This window comes from Microtus oregoni, unplaced genomic scaffold, assembly GCF_018167655.1.
Source record: "Microtus oregoni isolate MIOR12 unplaced genomic scaffold, Mior012 000006F_ref0000085, whole genome shotgun sequence".
NCBI lineage: Eukaryota > Metazoa > Chordata > Mammalia > Rodentia > Cricetidae > Microtus > Microtus oregoni.
Genome location: NW_024543065.1, coordinates 49,754,930 through 49,775,568, shown reverse-complemented (window position 1 = coordinate 49,775,568; position 20,639 = coordinate 49,754,930). Strand labels below are relative to the sequence as shown.

The following is a 20,639-nucleotide window of genomic DNA, read 5'->3' as shown; positions in this document are numbered from 1 at the left end:
CCTATATGAGAGGTACTTTCCCTTTTCTTTGGACCTCAAAAAACACAAGGAAAGTTGTATAAAATATTTTCATATTGAGCAATCTAACTGCTGAAGCTTTGGATTGTGTCACTGGGTCACAGGAGCCATCTTGTGGTAGTGTGAGAATATGAGATGAAGCCTATTAGCACCAACTATGTCACCTCTCCCTTAGGAAGATCCATAAGACACAGGAGGATCATGTGGCACACAGGGAGGAAGATGACATCAAAAGTGAAATGGAAGAAAGACACAACACTTTATGACTGGCAGTCTTGTTCTTCTACCTCTAAGCCCTGGCAAGTCAATATGGAGTTGCAGGATGTATTTCTTCCTATCTCTTGGCTTATTCTACATGTCAACACTGCAGCAGGCCAGAGCTCTAGCAGGGACACAAAAAGAATCCTTCACTGTGTGTGTGTGTGTGTGTGTGTGTGTGTGTGTGTGTGTAGAGTGTTGTCATATTATAAGCCTCAAAGGAGTGGCTGTTTCATTGAATTTCTGTACCCTTCACTATGGCTTTCAAGTGAATCCCTATGTCCAGGTTTGAGTGAGAAGGATCCAGGAAACACAGCCATTCATACGGAAAAGTTGTAGAAGCAGTGATCTGAGCAATATGGAGGCAGACCTACCTGAATGAAGGTAAAGAGCATAAGTGACAGAAGGAACTGTCATAGCAGAAATGTGAATGACAGTGACAGTGGGGCTTAAATGACTTCCAAAACTCCAAGAAACTCTGAATGACTGCTTGAGGAGTGTCACTGTGAGAATGCCTGCACATACCAGCATCTCTAGGATCCTCTGTGTCTTTGTATTTCAAGTGGCTTAAGAGAAGGGGGACATGAAACAAGGGTCTCAACTCCAGGATATATAGCACATAGTCAAAGTCAGATATAGTAAGACTTTACATGTAGCTTCTAATATCTGGAAGGGGTTCCTAGATACCCATCCATCCGCCCCCAATCTGTTCATAAAACCATTCATTCATAAACCCTCCCACTCATTTGTGACTTGTAAGGAGAGTGGCAGGGCTGCATCCCCAGCACCCAGCCGCCCATATGGCTAGCTTTACCAGAAATAATTACACGGAAACTGTATTCTTTTAAACACTGCTTGGCCCATTAGTTCCAGCCTCTTATTGGCTAGCTCTTACATATTTATCTAACCCATTTCTAATATTCTGTGTAGCACCACAGCTGGCTTACCAGGAAAGATATTAACCTGCGCCTGTCTGGAGTGGGAGAATCATGGCGACTGCCTGACTTGGCTTCTTTCTCCCAGCATTCTGTTCTGTCTACTCTGCTTACCTAATTTTCTGCCCTATCAGGCCAAGCAGTTTTCTTTATTAGTTAACCAATGAGAGCAACAGATAAGATACAAGACCCACCTCCATCACTCACTCATTCCTTTCTTCCTTCACTATGAAAGTATTAAGAGTAAGCTATACATAGACCCCATGACTTGCAGGATCTTCATGGAGGGACATGACAAAGTCTTCTCTTTACCCTCCATGAATTGTGAACCCACCATTCCAGAAAACCTATGATCTGAATTTCAGAGCTAGTGGGCAGTAGAAGTGGATGGGGGAAGTCCAGAATTTGGTTGAGGCTTCCTTACATAGTAAAAACTTATTATTCATTTGCTTTTGATGCCTGTACTAGACTGTCCCTGTGAGCTGCTGATACCTAAGATAAAATTGTCTTTACCCACAGATATGCTGTGCCCCAACAGACACCTGTGAGTCCTCATGAATTGGAGAAGTTGGGGCTGTGGCTATACAAAGACATATTGTGCTTCTGATCTGACACCCATGGGTTGTGTAACCTTCATTCAACCACTGTCTTTGTTATTTCTTGCTTTCTCTACAATAGGACACAAGGTAAATTATCCTTGCCATAACTATAAGTGAAACAAATATTAGAAATGACTTTGTTTAGGCCTGAGGATCTGTTAATAATCAGTGTTGCCTGCTACTATTTGCCTGCAGAAGAAAGTTCTCTGGGCTAGACCCAGGCAACCAGTTGCCAAGATGATCTCTATTCCTCCTATTGGGAACCCTGATCTTTCTCTGAAGTCATAAGCCCAAAAGGACTTATAACTGGTGGCCTAGGCACCTGTCCAGCTATGCTGTTCATTCTGAGTCTCAGGAAAAAGAGACAGGCAGGTTTCATGTTACTTAGCCTAATCATGGTTTTCACGACAGCTACTGGCTAGTTGCAAATGCTATAGGAGTTGGAGACATAATAAAGCATTGCTTACAGTTAGCTCTTGTAGGTAGTCAAATTCAAATAATATCACAAAACTCCCTGGCGTTACCTGGAATCCACTCTGGAGCCATGGTACCATGGTACTCACCACTCTACCAGGATTTCACGCTCTTCTCATTTTCTTCTTGCTTAAGTCCCATGACATCTTTCTCAGGGTTACGCACATGGCAAGAGCCCAGAGAGACTGAACTGAGGGTGACAAAGGCTTCTGATGTAGTACAATTTGTGTGTCTTGCACTAAATACCCAAACACAAATAAGAAGCCACAGTGCAGAGAGGAAATAGGCACAGGCTAGACCTTGCTGCCCTCTGTCTATAAAGTAGAACACATTCCACTTTGACAAGGGGTTACAAAGCATCACTTACTGTTTACTTGGAGGTGCATAATGGCCCATTCTGATCTCAAATCTGCAGTTATGGTTTGTAGGGTACAAATTCCTGTGTCTTTCTGAGTGACATTCTGGAATAGCAGAGATCTATCGGTATATATTGTTGTTTTGCCAAAATATACACGTACCAGCATACTTGAATTAATGAGAATTGCATGGTTTGCTATATTTAATTGGCTGAGAGGAAGTACCCCTTTGGGGCGAAGCAAACCTTAGAAGCTTCTCTGGCAGATTATGATCCAGTAAAAGAACATTGTTTTTTTTTTCAGTAACCATGGGTGGCACCAACTCAATTGTGGGTTGGGAAGGGGTAGTATACTTCTTGAAGCCTAAAATTTGGGCTAGAAGGAAATAGAAACAAACATATCAATAATGAATCCTTGTATTTGGTGGAAAAATGGGTTTCTCAGTCTTGAGCAGGTATGTCCATCACCCATCCTTGGTGTGTGAGACAGTATGCCTATTCTACTTGTTCAAACCCAGAAACATAACCTCCATGCACTCAGTGCCATTGAACTCGTGATTTCCTCTATATAAAACTTTCTCCTCATCTGTCTACATGACTCACCCTTCACCACCCTCAGATCCCTGTTCACAACCAGTGAACATCAAGGAATGTGCCTCTGATGGTCTCTTCTTGGCAGAACCTGGGTCTTCACACTCTGACTTATTTTTCATTAGTACCTTTGTGATGGGGGAGAGTCTTCTGTTTTGTGTTAATTTCATTGGTTAAATAAAGAGACTGCCTTAGCCCTTTAATGGGACAGAAAATTAGGTAGGCAGAGTAAACAGAACAGGATGCTGGGAGAAAGAAGCTGAGTCAGAGAGTCGCCATGATTCTCCCGCTCCAGACAGATGCAGGTTAGGATCTTTCCTGGTAAGCCAGCTTGTGGTGCTACACAGAATATTAGAAATGAGTTAGATCAATATGTAAGAGCTAGCCAATAAGAGGCTGGAACTAATGGGCCAGGCAGTGTTTAAAAGAATACAGTTTCTGTGTAATTATTTCGGGTAAAGCTAGCCGTGCGGGCGACCAGGCGCCAGGAATGTAGCCCGCTGCTCCCTATACAACATCTTTGTAGTACCTTCTTGATGTCCTTGTTCATGTGTCTTTCAATCCACTACTAGGAATTTGTTGCCAGGGCCCAGTTTAATATTTTCAGAAAGTCCAGTGCCTAAAAAGGACTCAGTGGATAAATGAATGAATGAACAAGTGAAGGCACACTTCAGGTCACTGTATCTCCATGAATTAGTTTGAGTGAGAGAAGCTAAACAAATTCTCAGATTCCAAACAAATTATAGATTTTAAACCCCAATTTGATTTTTATGTTTATTTACTCCTTCTGGGAGATCACATGTGCATACTAATGATGTGTGTGTGTGTGTGTGTGTGTGTGTGTGTGTGTGTGTGTGATATGAGGGGGGACATGCCACAGTATCTATGTGTAGGTCACAGGACAACTTTTGTTATTTAGTTCTCTTCTCCTAGTTTGTGGGATATGGGGGTTGAATCTAGGTCATTAGGACTGACATCAAGTACCGACATCATTTAAGTTATCTCACTGGCCCAATGCAGTTTGTGTTGACTGAGGTTTTTGTCTCACCTGGTCCTACAATCATTCAGTACCAAAGAAACACACAGAGGTCTACATTAATTATAAAACTGATTGGCCCATTAGCTCAGGCTTCTTATTAACTCTTATAACTTATATTAGCCCATTATTCTTGTCTATGTTAGCCACATGGCTCAGCACCTTATTCAGATAGGCAGTCACATCTTGCTTCCTCTGTGTCTGGGTCACAACTGTAGACTGAAACTTCCCTCTTCCCAGAATTCTCATTGCCCTGCCTTTACTTTTTGCCTGGCTACTAGACAAATTGCTGTTTTATTAAAAACAATACAAGTGACAAGATGAAAGACCATTGTCCCACAGTACTTCTTTCCCCTTTTTTAAAAAACCAAGAACTATGAATCTAATATCCCTTGTTTAGCTTCCAAAAAGCATGCTGTAGGCTATTTATAAACACAATTTAAGTGTTTTGTAGCAGAGCCTCTTAAATCTGCTGCAAAGTTTTGCAGCTAAACCTGAGTAAGGAAGCCTCTCTAAAATGAAATGTATTTGCCTCTAGCAAACAGAGCCCAACTGAGAAAATGCTACTATCAATAAGCTGTGCTTAATGCTATTTTTTGTCTAGAATTACTTTCCAAGCTTTCTTAGGCTTTATGTGGATGTAGTTGACCCACATTGGGCACCATTTGTTGACTGAGGTTTCTGTCCCACCTGATCCTGAAGTCATTCTGTCCCAAAGAAACACACAGAGGTCAACATTAATTATAAAACTGATTGGCCCATTAGCTCAGGCTTCTTATTAACTCAAATAACTTATATTAGCCCATTATTCTTGTCTATGTTAGCCACATGGCTCTGTACCTTATTCAGCGAGATGGTCACATTTTGCTTCTTCTGTGTCTGGTTCACAACTATAGACTGAAACTTCCCTCTTTGAAGAAGACACAACAGCTCATTCCCCTCTCTCTTCTATCACCTACCCTTCTCCCATTTTCTTTCTTTATGTCTCAGTCCTTCAGGCTGCACAGTGAGGAATAAAGTTGATAAGTCTTATGCTATAACAGAACAACACTCTAGGGATGACCTCTTTGTGTCCTTGACCTTGGGTCTGTCAACACCAAAGAGGGAGAACCCCCTTCCCTTCCTTTCTATTTGTCTTTTTGTTTTTTTTTAAATATTTATTGATTTATTATATATACAATATTCTGTCTGTGTGTATGCCTGAAGGGCAGAAGAGGGCACCAGACCTCATTACAGATGGTTGTGAGCCACTATGTGGTTGCTGGGAATTGAACTCAGGACCTTTGGAAGAGCAGGCAATGCTCTTAACCGCTGAGCCATCTCTCCAGCCCCTCTATTTGACTTTTTGGCATAGAAACCCAGGTAAGTGTCTAGTTATCTACGTCTGCTCTGGAAAGGCAGAACTTACTTCTAGCAGAAATATGACAGAAATCTCTATAAGGGGTAGAAAGGGACTTGCTTACTGATGTCTATGAAATGGAACTCAGTCATCACCACTCATTTCATCAGTTAGGGGCAGAAGTCCATGAGCTATTGTATCAGAAGTTTCATACTCTGAATACGTGGGAGGAGGTCCCCTGTGTGTCCCTATGAGCTTCATTATCATATGGAGGGTCTTGAATAGCTACTCCCACTTCCTGCTTTGGTTAATATGTACTTCAGCTCTGCCTACATCCTCCCTTATTCCTCTGAAATACCTGTCTTCTGCCTAGGGAATTATATTCTGGGAAATCTGTCTTTATCACATGGGAAATGACAGGACATGGGATTACACAGGCCCTTCTGGCAGGATAATATGATCAGAGACCCAAGATGCAGTCATCAGGCCAGAGAAGGCTTATGGAAGTGACCTCTGGGACTTTGGAGTGGAAATGAAAGCCTAGTTGCAAGTTAAGCCCACATGGAAATTACGATACATGGAAATAATTTTGTGAATGTTGTTTATGAGTCTAGATGTCACACCTTGCAGATCATTAGACCTGAAGCATTTGTTGAAGCTATAGTAGAAATGGTGACTAAGCTTAAATGCTGTAAGCTGACCTGATGCCTGTACACAGGTGCATTGTGAGGACAATTTTGTTGTTCACTGTGGCTCTTCAAATTTCCCGATTCCACCCAGTCCCTAGTGGATGAGTCTAAGGAGAATTGGATATTTTCTTGGAACTCCTAGTCCATACGCAGAAGTAGATTACATCTAGGGTAGGGTATCCATAGACTGAGCCATGTATTTACAAAATTTCAAAGGAAATCCTCGTACTTTCTCTTTTAGGTTAAATTCATCATTGAAGGAAGTCAAGGTAGACACTCAAGACAGAAACTGGAGACAGGAACTAAGGAGAAAAGCTGCTTGTAGGATCATTTATGGTGATCTCTTTACTTCTGTCTCTTCTCTGTCTCTGTCTCTGTCTCTGTCTCTGTCTCTCTCTCTCTCTCTCTCTCTCTCTCTCTCTCTCTCTGTGTGTGTGTGTGTGTGTGTGTGTGTTTGTGTGTGTGAATCAAGACAGTCTTGGCCATATTTCTTCAGAGTGACATGAAAAAGACACTGAGTCAACTGAGTCTCTTTTAATCCTACATCTGTGTCAGTTTGAGAGTAAATGCTAACTAGAAAAGACCTCCTTATTCTCTAAGAGTGTGTCCATCACTGTTGTTAATGATCATCACATATGCTCTTGTCCACAGTCTCACACAACTGGACCTACAAAGCCAGGACTCCGCTCAAAGGCATTCTACTCTAAGTGGTGTGGGACAATTTTCTATATTCTGTCAATTATATCTTAAATAAATGCTGATTATTCAGTATCCAGTCAGGAAGTATAGGTGGGACAAACAGACAGGAAATAGAGGTGGGTTGATGAGAACAGGAGAATTCTGGGAAGGAGGAAGTCCATTCCTCTGCAGTCCTGATCCATCCACAGAAGAAGCAAGATGTAACTACCTGGCTAAAAAAGGTACTGAGCCATGTGGCTAACATAGACAAGAATAATGTGCTAGTATAAGTTATAAGAGTTAATAAGAATACTGAGCTAATGGGTTAATCAGTTTATAACTAATGTAGTCCTCTGTGTGATTTCTTTGGGACTTAAAGATTGCAGGCATCGGGTAGGAACAGACACCCCGCCAACATCTAAGGTTCACTTTCCCGTTTCCCTGATCCTCAACCAGGAGATTCTTTGGTGTCAATCAGTGACATTTTTCACCCCCAAGAAGAGTAGTGAAATTAATTACATGTTCTATTCTGACTGAGTACAGGTATTACAGGCAACTTCACTTCCCCTTCCAACTACAGTGTCATCAGAGGTGAGTCAGTCTCTACATGAGACAGGAACAGACCAAGAAGCAGAGCTCTGAGCTGCTTTTTGTCACCCACTTATGGTACACTTTCATCCATCATTTGGGCTAGCTGTTTATGAGCACATTTCAAAACTCTGAATGTTATGTCTAGGTCATGGATGTCATAAAAGGAAAAGGGATAACATGAAGACATGGCTTGGTGAAAAAAAAATCTGTTTGACTTTAAGCTTCCTACTTTCCCTGGGGATGTCCCAGACACTTCCTGAGATGTTTATGATATCCACACAACATAAGCCAGACCTGGGAGAAATCAGAGAGGCAGAAAGAAATGACTCAGAGTCAGATCTGAAGGCTCAGGGAAAAACTGATATTTGATTGGATTCACACAGGCTAGAAATCATCTTCTGTGTCTTTCCAGAAAACTAAAAGCCTCAACCCCAAAGCTTAGTGTATATCCATTCAGAAAGAAATATAGTTTTCTCATCTGTGATCCTACTGAGGCTATTGTTAGAGTTATTGAATAACAGAGTTATGTGATCCTGACAGATTTGATGTACATTCTCCCCAGTTCCTGTGTAATGACACTCAATTTTGGCTTGTTCAAGAGCTGGTTGGTAGTGGGGTGTGGAGGAAAAGGAAGGGTGACTCTCAGGAAAAGGAAGGTATGTATTTACTTTTAATAATGATGCTCAGAAAAAGTGTTTTCATAAGGACCCTTGACGTCCCCATTTATAAGTTCATCAGGAGTATACAGATGGGTGAGCAACTTTACGACAAGAGAGGCAGAGGTTGTTCTTCAATGGAAATAAGAGTCTTAGGTATTATTGATGGAGCATCAAGGCCACATGGTGAAAACAAAATAATCACTTCTGATTTCAACAGAGGAAAGGGGAAGTCACTGATCAAAGGCCACAGTATCCCTCTGGGCTGTGTTACAACCAAAATTAAATAGATTCCAACCACAGATCATGGCATAGCTTAGTGGTAGGGTGCTTATCTACCAAACATAAGGCCCAGGATTCCATCACTATCAGCATACACACATAAAAGACTAAACTATACCCTCATGTACTCACTAAAATCAAGTGCAAGATACCCTCTATTTCTCCATTACTGTATGCAACCCAATTCTACTCCAAACATAATGGACCCTCACCCTATTTCTGACACAAGGCTAGTTTTCTTGGGGATATCAAAGGATGCCATGTCCAACCTAGGTGTCCATGTGGGTGCTTTGGGTCATGAACCCAAGAGGAACTGAGATGCCATGCTCTATTTCTTGTGGATGCTACAAATGTTTGGAATCAATGACTCTCTGAGCATAAAGAACCCTGTGTTAGATGCAGGATCTATTAGGAGGGATAAAGCGAAGCTCTGTCCTTTACCTTCCAGGAGAAGTGACAGTATCACACCAGAAAATATGTGATTTCTTGTCCAGTAAGTGAGTTGTGAAGTTCAGAAATTCTGCAGAAATTTTCCAGAGGCAGTTGACTTAATAATACAGTAAAATCTAATTGTCCATTTTTTCATTTCCTGGATCAAATGTCACTGAGAACATTGAAGAGTCAGGCTCTCTATTCCTTCCTTTAGGGACCCTGACATTCCTGTGAGTCTCATAAGCCCATCAGAATAGTTGGATAATGACATAGGCACCTGCACAGCTGTGCTCTCATTGTAACTCATAAGGAGTGAGGCCCATGCAACCTAGCCTAACTGTGTGTCTCATGACAGTGCGCTGGGTGGTTCTATAAGCTAGGAGATTCAGACATGTGATAAATTGTTCTTCTCTGTTATCTTCTAACAGGTCAGATTCCCCTCAGGTCACCTGGAGTTAGGAGTCTGGGACAATGATCTGGAGCAAGGGCTTCCTGGTGGTCCCCCCCACCAATAAGATTATGTATTCCATTCAGTCAGAACCTATTCCAGTACCAGAGAACTTTTTTAGGGCTACATTTATGCTGAGGTCCACACAATATGACCTTGTTCTTATTCTTTGCCTGAGTTACCCCACCATACATCCTTCTCTCAGTAGGTTTAGTTCAGACAAAAGATTCTAATATTTTAATTTGTCTACACTGGCAACGTATAAATGCACTAAAAGCTCAAACCTAATGTGGTTACAAAATATTGACAGGAATTAGGCAAAGTCCATACATGATCATCATCTTTTTGCAAAGTAGAGACACCCCCACCTAGCTTTTAGATGTCAAAAAGAACCTCGGACTTTAATGAGCACTTGTAGATACAATACACATTTTTTTTTTCAGTTTCAACCTCAGCATTTCAGATTTGTCGGGCAAAAGATCCCATGTCCTTCTGGATGGTGTTCTGAAACATTAGAGATACATTGGTATACATGGTCTCTCTGCCACGTGTCTAGGCCCTAGCACACTTTGACTGCTGGCTATTATAAAACTTACCAGTTCATGTCTATCAACCACAGTTAGTCTTGGTTCCAGGCAATCCACATTTCTTCAGGCTCAGAGCCACATGTTTAGGGCTTAGAGCCTTGACCCGTGCCTGTGTGTTACAACTCACAGAGCAGCCTGTGCCTCCTCAACAGATCGTCTCTGAATTCCTAGGATGGCAAGAATTGCAAACCCTTGTATCTTTGTCTCCTCACTCATGGGAACTAAATCATCATCTACGCCTCCAAGCTCCCCACTGGGATGCCTCTTAGAAAACCTCACACTTTTATGCTTAGTATTTTCTAAATTAGTCCACTTTTGCAGTCAGTTCTGGCCCTTAGATATTGATCTAAATGACCACTTCCTGGCACCCTATATCCTGATATTTTACAGGACTTTTGCAACATTCTGCCAACAATCTGATAGATGGTAGAAGGTATCCTGTTCTCAAGCTTTCTCCTATCTTCACTCAAAGCATTCTCTCTGTTCTTTCTTCCTGTTCTTCTACCCATCTCTCACTAGCTATGAAGCCTATTAAGTTCTCAAATAGACAAAAAAAAACCCGAGGTCTTCTATATCTAAATCTGCTTCTTTTATTAAAGAATTATGATGTTAATTTGCACAGCAGCAAACCACCTCTGTTGTCCTAAGCAGTTGTATGTCACCAGGTCCCAAGCAACCATCAGCTCTGCAGTATGTGCACCCTTTAAAAGTACCTGCCAGGCAGAGTTCATTCTCTTTGCTTCATCTCTTGCCTTTTAGACATTTCTTTGTCTCTAATTTTCTCTCTTACCTCCTCTTCTCTTCTTGCTTCTCTTTTTCTTGTCTGCTTGCCTCTCTCAAGTTCCCACTCTGATGCAACCTTTCACTCTTTCGCTCTCCCCCTCGCAATAAATCTCTTGCACTAACTCTGTTATGTGTGACATATTTGCTTACCCTGGCAGAGCCTACCAAATGTGCCCACTTCATATTAGGATCCTACCCACCTGCTCCACCTGCAACAGATTTGCTTTCTTCCACCTGCAACAAATCTGCTTTCTGATGTTTCCTTTTTTGAATGGTATTGAATGGAAGAAAAAGATCTCTTCTTTTCCTTCCATTCAATACCATCATTTGAATCTCTAGCAGGGCTATCTGTCTCTGACCTTTCCCCTGGATGTAAGACTGGCTTCAATATATTTCAGACCAGGCAGTTGGGGAATAGAGAAATAATTCTCCACTTTCTTTTTCTTTCCTCCAAGACATGCTTATGTCTGTCTTCTCTCCCTCTCTAAATGTACATGGAACTAATGTTTAGAAAAACATATTTTAATCAGCAACCACATGGCTCTCTTCCATCTTGTCTAGTGACCTTTTCATGATGTAAGCAGCTACATGGCTGGCAGTCATCTTTAACTAAGGTTAAGGAGTACATTTCTTAATCCTAATGAGCTCTCTGTTCATTTTATTTCCTTTTACTTATTTTTATTTTTTTATTATTAAAAATTTCCGCCTCCTCCCCACCTCTCATTTCCCCCCTCCCCCCATTCTCCTCCCCTTCCCTCTCCAGTCCAAAGAGCAGTCAGGGTTCCCTGCCCTGTGGGAAGTCCTAGCCCCCTCCCCATCCAGGTCCAGGAAGGTGCACATCCAAACAGACTAGGCTCCCTCAAAGCCAGTACATACAGTAGGATCAAAACCCAGTGCCATTGTCCTTGGCTCTCAGCAGCCCTCATTATCCACCATATTCAGAGAGTCCAGTTTAATCCCATGCATTTTCAGTCCCAGTCCAGCTGGCCTTGGTGAGCTCCCAATAGATCAGCCCCACTGTCTCAGTGGGTGGGTGCCCCCCACACTGTCTTGACTTCCTTGCTCATGTTCTCCCTCCTTCTGTTCCTCATTTGGACCTTGGGAGCTCAGTCCATTGCTCCAGTGTGGGTCTCTGTCTCTATCTTCATCCATCGCCAGATGAAGCTTCTATGGTGATATGCAAGATATTCATCAATATGGCTATAGGAAAGGGCCATTTCAGGCTCCCTCTCCTCTGCTGCCCAAGGAACTAGCTGGGGATATCTCCATGGATACCTGGGAACCCCTCTAGAGTCAAGTCTCTTGCCAACCCTAAAATGGCTCCCTTAATTAAGATAGCTTTTTCCCTGCTCCCATATCCACCCTTCTCCATCCCATTCCCCCAGGGTCTCCCCATCCTCCCCTCCTCACTTTTCTCTCCCCATGCCCCCATTTCCCCTTGCCCCCACCCCACCCCACCCCCAAGATCCCAATTTTTGCCTGGAAATCTAGGTCTACTTCCGTAAACTACAAGCCTCAAATATTTTGGATTGTACTATGATAGAAATGTAAAATTATATGTGATTCAACTCTAGTTTAGAATATACTCTATATGGTGATAAAATTGAAGGTTATAAAGTTATCTATAAAGATTATTGAAGGTTATAAATCTATCAAGATTAACAAAAGCCGACTTAGAGATTTACACCTAAGTACACCTATGTCTTTACCAAATGTTCAACCCCAAATTTCTAGAGAATTTAAATAAGTGGTGACATATGTTTGATACATAAAGTATTTGATAAACAAGATATATATTCTATAATGGATTTTCTGGTCCCCCATGAGTGTCCTTTTCCCAGTGTTGGGCGTTTGAGCAGAGGCCCCCTTGACTTGTCAAGGGCAATGCTGGCCTCTGTGCTTCTTCAGTCCCTGCTCACAGGCCCCTTTTTTCCTGTTTCCATTTGGTCCTGGTGATCCTTCCCATTTAACTCTTCCTTGAATTATCAGGAGACAGTCTTAACAATTTGGTACAAATTGGTACTGTTACATTTTTTACTATTGACTGCCATCAGTAATCAACCACCTGCATCTGGTAAATTGGATAGAAAGAGGGTGGTAAGGTGATACTGTGTGTTGATGGGAAAGGAACAAGTGCTTTGAGGTTTGTTTATATGAAAATAGGAAAGCTTAAGGGCTGATAGGGATAAAGTGATTTGAGATGTATAAATGAAACATGTTCTAGATTTCTCTCTCTCACTATGTTGCTATTCACAATCTTGACATTAATCGATAGAATTCTGATAATCTATAGTCCAACTCTGTCAGAGTACTAAACACTATACTCTGCCACTATATTCTCTTTGGTTGCTTTCTAATGTGTCTATAACTTATCTCTTTTTGTAAACTCAAATTTCTTCTTGTGCTCTAGGGAGTCAATTTGGATACACCTCTGAGAGCATTTTGCCAGGTCAAATGGCACCTGAAAGTTCCATAGAACCTGGACAGTGAAGTGAAACAGCCAGATAACCCAGGACATGGCCAGCAACCCAAATTTCTCAGGTCTCCCAAACCGGTCCAGGTTGTCATGAAACAGTCTTGAGAACACAATGTCTTCATCCCTACCCCATCTGCTACCCCTTTATAACTCCTTACTTTTTTATAATAAACAAAATGGAGGAATGTTAGTATTCAGGCATCTACCCTGGCCTGCCCTTAGGGTCCTGACAGGATATGTGCTCAACTGAAGCCGCTTAGAACGCCCACTGTCCATATTCATCATGTACCATTATAAAAGGCAGACCTTTCCCACCTCCTGTCTCTTTTTCTTCTGGCACTCTTGTCCCTAGGGACAAATTTCTGCCCACATTTTGTCCCCTTTTTGCCCCCTTGTCTGCCTCCTTCTCTGTCCCTTTTTCTGCCCCTTTTCCAATAAACATCCCGTATGATTCCTGTTGTATGATGTGTTCCTTACTTTCATTTTAAAATAAATTATAGCATTTACTGCATTGATGTTTTTATTTTCCTTTGGAAGCCGAGTCTCACTTTAAATCCTGGCTTTTCCATGTGCACATTTATTTCAGGATTATAGATGATGTAAGTCACCATAATGGTTGTATCTGAGTGATAGCTGACAATTTTTACTTCTTAACTTTCCTCTGTTTTGTGCCCCCATTAATAAAGAGACACTGGCATTGTACTGTAGGATGAGAGGAGAGGTCACTTATCCATCACATCCAGCGTGACTGGGAAACTGGTTTTTGAACTGACTTGGTTGGAGACCTCACACTGATATTTTCCAGCATCCTCCTCGCTAACAGGATCTATTCTGAGTTGGCACTTTGTTGGGGAAAGCTTCATCCTCTCTGTGAGTTGCAGACTCTGGTTATTAAAGATCCAGTGAATGGAGATTCCAGGGTCGGCTGAGAAGCAAGTGAAGACCACAGAGGTCTGTACTGTGACTGTGGTGTTGATGACTCGAATGATGGGCTGTGTCACAGGCTCTACAAAGAAACAGAGAAGGAAACCTTATGATAGTAGTTCTTCGGAGAACTCGACTACCCCTCTATACGCCACACTTAATAAAGCCTCATGAGGAAAGAAGTTGTACTTAGGCCGTAGATTTGTCTTGTGCTTTGTATCTGCCACCCATGGCCAGGAAAACTCTGATTCAATTCCTGAGTTTTCTGTGTCTCAGTTTCCCTATAATACAACATGTTGAAAATGTTTACTGTTTTGCCTATGATTTGAGCTTGGCTAAGGACAGCAACCTGACCTTGTAGTGGGGGAGCCTCTCAAATCAACAGAATCTGTTAATATTTATTTGCAGAAGAGAATTCCCTCGGTGGAACCTCTAAGAATAAGGAGTATGGAGTAACTGTTTCATCTGTTTCTACCATTTGGGACATTGATCTTCCTGGGAAGTCTCATAAACCCATCAGAATAATATGCTAATGGTCTGGTAACGGGTATATTTGGACTCAGAAGAGGAAATGCCAAGGTGATCTGCCTAACTGCAGCTCCCATGTCAGTGCACAGTTGGTCCCACAATATGTGGGACTTGGACAGTTAGGAAACACTTGTTCCCTATCAACAATAATAGGAAATTAAATTAAGAACCAGGGACACAGCTTTGGAGTTAGGACTTGCTGGTTCCCTCTGTGAAGACACAATGGCTTCCTGAGACAGTGCCAGCCTGACTCCCACAGAGTCTTTCTTGGGCCATTTGCATGGTAAGAGTCCCAAGAGTCTGGGCTGAGTCTGACATCCTTCATGCTGAGTTATCCAACACACATTCTTCTCTCTGCAAGAAGAGACTGGTAAGGGATTCTGATCTACTGTAGTTTGTCTAATCTATGTATGTCTTTCAGTAAGTGTCTAAATCCTAGTATGGGGACACAATGATGAGAATGAATGAACAAGTATATCTCAGTCCTAACAGTTCACTGTATGAAGTAGGATAGCCACAATCAACAGTTAGAAGCCATAAATGGTCACTTAACTGTTCACATGGAGTTGCACATGTGTGTCTTCAAATTTGTAGTCTCTGTTTAAAATTTCTAGCATGTACAGTCCTGCATCTTCCTCAGTGATATTGTGGATAAGCAAGGATCCATTGGTATACACCATTTCTCTTTGGCTGTGGGCAAGTCCCAAGATGGTGGAATTTGTGGCTCTCTTGTATTCTGCAATTTTAAAGATGTCTGATCTATATTCTGATTTATACCAGCAAAACATTTGAAAGTCTTCTGGCAGATTATGAACTAGGAGAAGTACGCTTTCCCCTTCTGCAGCATACGAAGGCACTGCTTCAATTTTTACTCGGGCAGAGGCAGAAGGATTACATTTAGAATTGGAGGCTGGAAGAGAAAAAAAAGTCATCAATTGAAGAACATTGGGTTGGTGGAAAGATGGTAACCTCTTTCCTAAACAGATGGATCCATTACTCAGTTTTGAGATACATTGTGGGTGTGTCTATCCTTCAAGGTGGTGGCCAGCATCATGACCCCCATTCCCTCAGTGCTTCTGATGTGTTATTTCTTCTGCAAGGAGCTGACTCTGCCATTGTCTAAATGGCTGACACCTCACTGTCCTCAGTCAGGTACTGTGCACACTCATGATCACTGTAATTTTAGATTATGCCTCCCTTGAACTCTACAGACCATAGAATTTCATTTTCTACCTTTAGTTCAGTTTGCTTTATGGCTCTAGTCAACCCCTGACTAAAGTTCTTATAACTTTGCCCCGCATCCCACAGGATTTGGGCTGGGTGAAGTCAGGAGCAGCCTGATCTTTTCAGCATACTCAAGTCATAGAAAAGTCTCAGGTACCAGGCTTTATGTCAAGCTGACACAAGCTAGAGGTCTTTGGAAAGTAGGAGACTCAATTAAAAATGCCACTATCAGATTATCAGATTGGTCTGTGAGCAAGCCTGTAGTATATAATATATGTTATTTTGGAGATTAGTGGCAGGGGGTCCAGCTCACTTCTGGCATTCCACACCTGGGCTATCAGCCTTGGGTGAAAAAAAAGAGAACAGGCTGAAAAAGGCATAAGGACCATATCAGTAATCAACACTTCTCCATGGTCTCTGAGCCAGTTGTTAAATTTTAGTTATGATACTCTCAATTTGGAGCTAATATATAGCAGAGATTGGCATGGAAAGTCAAAAATCCTCGTTCCCTGTTGGCTCTTAGAAGTAAGAATTGAATCCTGCACAAAAATCCCCTGGGTCATATGTAGTCAAGTCTGGAACATATTACAGTGGCCAGGGCTTCCTGTTGCTTACCTCTCTTGGAGGATGTCATGTTTTCCTCACATACATGGATAGGACCCCAAGATACTGGACAGAGTCTGACATCTTATGATGGATTACTTTCCATCAATATCTTCCTTGATATTGCAAGGAGTCAGACTGCAGAGTCTAATCAATGGCCATTTGTCTCTACCATAGATGCCCTGCACTAAGTTCTCAATCCCCAACAAGTAGACACAGTGAAGAAGGGAAACAGGCATGGCAGTTCTGTGTGTCTAAACTTCATCCAGCACTAAAAAATCAAAGAGAATCACTTACTGTCCACCTGGAGTTTCACATGTGCTATTTCTGCTTTTAGATCTGTAGTCAGAAGCCGTAGGGTGTAGAATCCAGTGTCATTCGAAATGACGTTGTGGAGCAGCAGGGATCCATTGCTGAACAATAACTCTCTACCACTATGTGTAGGCCCCTGCACACTTGAATCTAGTTCCCTTATCTGTCTGGCAATCTCAAATCTCTTCACCGCAAACACCCCTTTGTACCAGAAAAGATATTTAATATTCTCTGGAAGATTGTGAACAAGTAGAAGTACACTTGCCCCTTCAGCAACACGGGGTGGCACTAATTCAATAGTGGGCTGGGAAGAGGGTGGAGGGTGCCCACAGGTGAAAAGGGAGGCTAGAAGAGAAGAGAGAAATCCATCAATCCAATAGGCACCTTTGCATTTTGATAGGTTGAATATCTTTGTCCTGAACAGCTGCGTTAATTTCTCAGTGAAGTAATAAGGGCGGCGGCGGGCTGCGTCCCCAACACCCCAGCCGCCTGCCTGGCTAGCTTATGCACCGAAATAATTACACGGACACTGTATTCTTTTAAACACTGCTTGGCCCATTCTCTTCTAGGCTAATTCTGATATCCCGATCAACCCATTTCTAATAAACTGTAGCACCGGTCTTACCGGGAAGATTCTAGCCTATGTCCATCCTGGGTCAGAGCTTCATCACGTGCGTCTGCCCGGGAGCGGGGCATGGCGTCTCTCTGAGGCGTCTGCCCCCGAGAGGAGAGCTGTCGAGACTCTGAGCTCACTTCCTCTTCCTCCCAGCATTCTGTTCTGTTTACTCCTCCCACCTATCCTCTAACCAATGAAATGGCCCAAGGCAGTTCCTTTATTAGCCAATGACCTTCCTCCATCATCTCAGCCAAGGTGAATGACTCCCTTTCCTACTTGGTGGAGGTTAGCACATGACCTCCATGTTCTCAGTGTCCCCAAATAGTCATTTCCACTATATAGCACTCTCTCTTCTGTTGTCAACATGGCCTGGCACATTGCCCTCAGATCACTGTTTGTATTTATGGTACAATAAATATTTTCTTTTTATTTATGTTGGGACGATACCTGTTTGACCTCTTCCCCTACATACCCTGCAACTTCATGCTCTGACTTTTGTTGTTGTTCTGCTTCTTTTGTGGTTCCAGTCAACACTTGACTTTACATTCTGGCTTTTTTTTCTTTAAACTCATTCAAAATGGAGCAATTTAAAAACTATGATTTGTCTTATATTTTCAAAGAAAATGCTGCCTGGAAAATTTCATATACTGGTAGAGAATAAATGAATGAAAGATATTCTTGAACCTGTATATTCATGAATTTAAGAAATTCATTGGTTTGGCTATATAGTGTAAAATTTTTTCATTGGCATTATTTCTGACATTTACTTACAAATTAAATTCGAGTGAGAATTTGTGCAAAAGTATGTCTCAGTGTAGGGGTTTGGGTGAAGAAGACATTTCTATAACTCAGGTCTTCTAATCTTTTGCCTCCAGGGGAGAATTCTCTGAGATGCATCCCAGAGGACAAGCAATTGTCAGGAGGACCTGTGTTCTCTGTTTCTCTTGGCAACCATGACCTTCCTGGAAGTCTCATAAGCACATCAGGATATTTATTGCATGGCATAAACACCTCTTGAGCTATGTTCTCACTGGTGAGTCTCTGGAGAAGATGTCTGGGGATCTAGCATAAAGGTAGCTCTCATGACAGTGGACTAGCTGGTTACAACTGGTGACTAGTTGAGGTGACCTCAACTATTCAAAAAAAAAACAGTTCCCTGATATCAAGAAGTTAAAATGTAACCCTAGGAAAATGCTTGTCCATGCTACCTGGTGTTGAACTATTTGGTGTTGAGCCCACCAGGGCTTCCTGGGGTTTACTCTTCTGTGAGAATCCCATTGCATTCTCAACCAGGTCCACTTTCTGTCCCTTGAGGACTTTCTCAAGGACACATTCCTTATGAGAACCCCAGGAGTCTAGACAGTGTCTGATACCCTAGACTGAGTTGCTCACCATGCATCCAAATGCCTACAAAGTGACATTAGATGAAGGACTCTGACCTATTCCAATTGTTCTCTATCATGTGTGCCCTGCTGCAAATGCTCAAAACCCAACATGAGGACACAACACAAAGGGAATATAGGCACAAGATAAGTTTGATGTTTCTTTGTGTGTCCACTGAAATGAGTACCACCTGGAGCCCAGAGTTCATAGAGAATCACTTACCATACACGTGGAGGTATGTGGTTGTAGATACAATTTTTCCACCTCTAATTACTGTTTGTAGTATATAAAATCCTGTGTCCTTCTGGGAGACATTTTTGAGAAACAGGGATCCGTTGCTGTACACAGCTTCTCTACCACTATTTTCAGGCCCCATCACACATAGATTACTGGTCAGTGAATATAATGCAATTCTGAAGTTCATATTTGTCACCCCTTTGAACCAGGCAAAATTTCGAAGATTCTGTGGCAGATTGTTGACACGTAGAAGGACGCTTTCTCCTTCAACCACTTGGAGTGGCACTGAGTCAATTGTGATTTTGACAGTGGTGGACAGGTGCCAGCAGGTTAAAAGGGAGGCTAGCGAGAAAGAGAGAAAAACAGTCAACATCAACACTGATGTGTGTTCATCACTCAGCTGAGGTGTATAAGTAGGTGTTTGTCAACCCTCCTTGATAGAGGTGAGCAGTATGACCTCCATTCCCTCTAAGCCTCTAACTATATCATTTCCTGTATATAGGATTTTTTTCTCAGGTGTCTGCCTGGCTCCCAACACACTGTCCCCATATCCCTCCTCAAATAAAGAGTATTTGGTGCAAGATGCAATGCCTCTCTGATCTCTGCTACAGTGTCTTTCACTTTCTGACTTTTCCTCTTTCCCTTGTGGTTCTAGCCAACCTAAGACCTCATGTCCCAAACAATCTGATTTCTAGTCCACTTTAACCACAGTTTTGTGAGGTCCTGTTCTCTTTGTAAGGTTCAGTTCCATAAAGGACACTGACACCAGTGGGAAAAGGAAAGAAGAAGGAAGGAAGGAAGGAAAGAAAGAAAGGAAGGAAGAAGGAAAGAACAAAGGAAGGACTACACCCATGGATTTATCTACATAGTTCCTAAGTTTGACAATAATGACAATGATTCACTCAAACATTTTACATTTACTTATGTATTATATGTGTGTATTTATAAAGGACCTGCCTTAGTGTGTGCATGTGCCAGTCCATGCAATGGTGCTTGTGTGGAAGCATGTATCCTAGCATGCACATCTACAGTTGCATGTGTCAGCTCCTGTGTGGAGGAGAGGATTTATCCTTCAGGAATCCATTCTCTACATCTACCATATGTGGATTGAGGAATAAATTTAGCTTGCTTGTATATCTGGACAATGAACAATCTCACTGGCCCACCGCAATTTGGTATCTGCTTGAAGAGTCACTCAGTCATGATTGGGGATATCAGGCTTCAGAAAATGACAGCTAATATGACTGACTTTGAACAGTGAAGGTTTGGGGCTTTTTATTTTCCCTCATCACCCCCTGTCTGATGAGGATTTCTGGCTGCTGAACCTCTGTACCTTATGGTACCTTCTGACCTTTGACTTCAAACAGAAACCCTGAGTCTTTCCTGGGGCTCCTGTTCAATTTTGGAGACTCTATCTTGCTTCTGAGTTCCCCTTCCTTCACACTTAGAGAGTAGATAGGCTTACCTGTGAATAGGAGCCTGTGCCAGGGGTTGTACCCCTTGAAGGAAAGCACAGAGGACATCATCATCTATCTTCTCACTGTGCTGTCCTCCCTCTGAGAAGAAGAGCTTCAGCTCCAACACA

The 20,639-nt window shown here is 42.2% G+C and overlaps 1 protein-coding gene across 1 annotated transcript; it reads right to left on the bottom strand.

Moving 5' to 3' along the window:
* Nucleotides 1-13,949: 13,949 nt before the first annotated feature.
* LOC121449478 (pregnancy-specific glycoprotein 22-like) lies at nt 13,950-19,388 on the bottom strand. The gene is made up of 4 exons (XM_041653938.1): nt 19,040-19,388; nt 16,804-17,163; nt 15,233-15,589; nt 13,950-14,233 (listed from the first exon to the last, which is right to left on the bottom strand). The coding sequence occupies exons 1-4, from the start codon at nt 19,239-19,241 to the stop codon at nt 13,950-13,952; spliced, it is 1,203 nt and encodes a 400-aa protein (XP_041509872.1). The 5' UTR covers nt 19,242-19,388.
* Between the last annotated feature and the right edge of the window lie 1,251 nt (nt 19,389-20,639).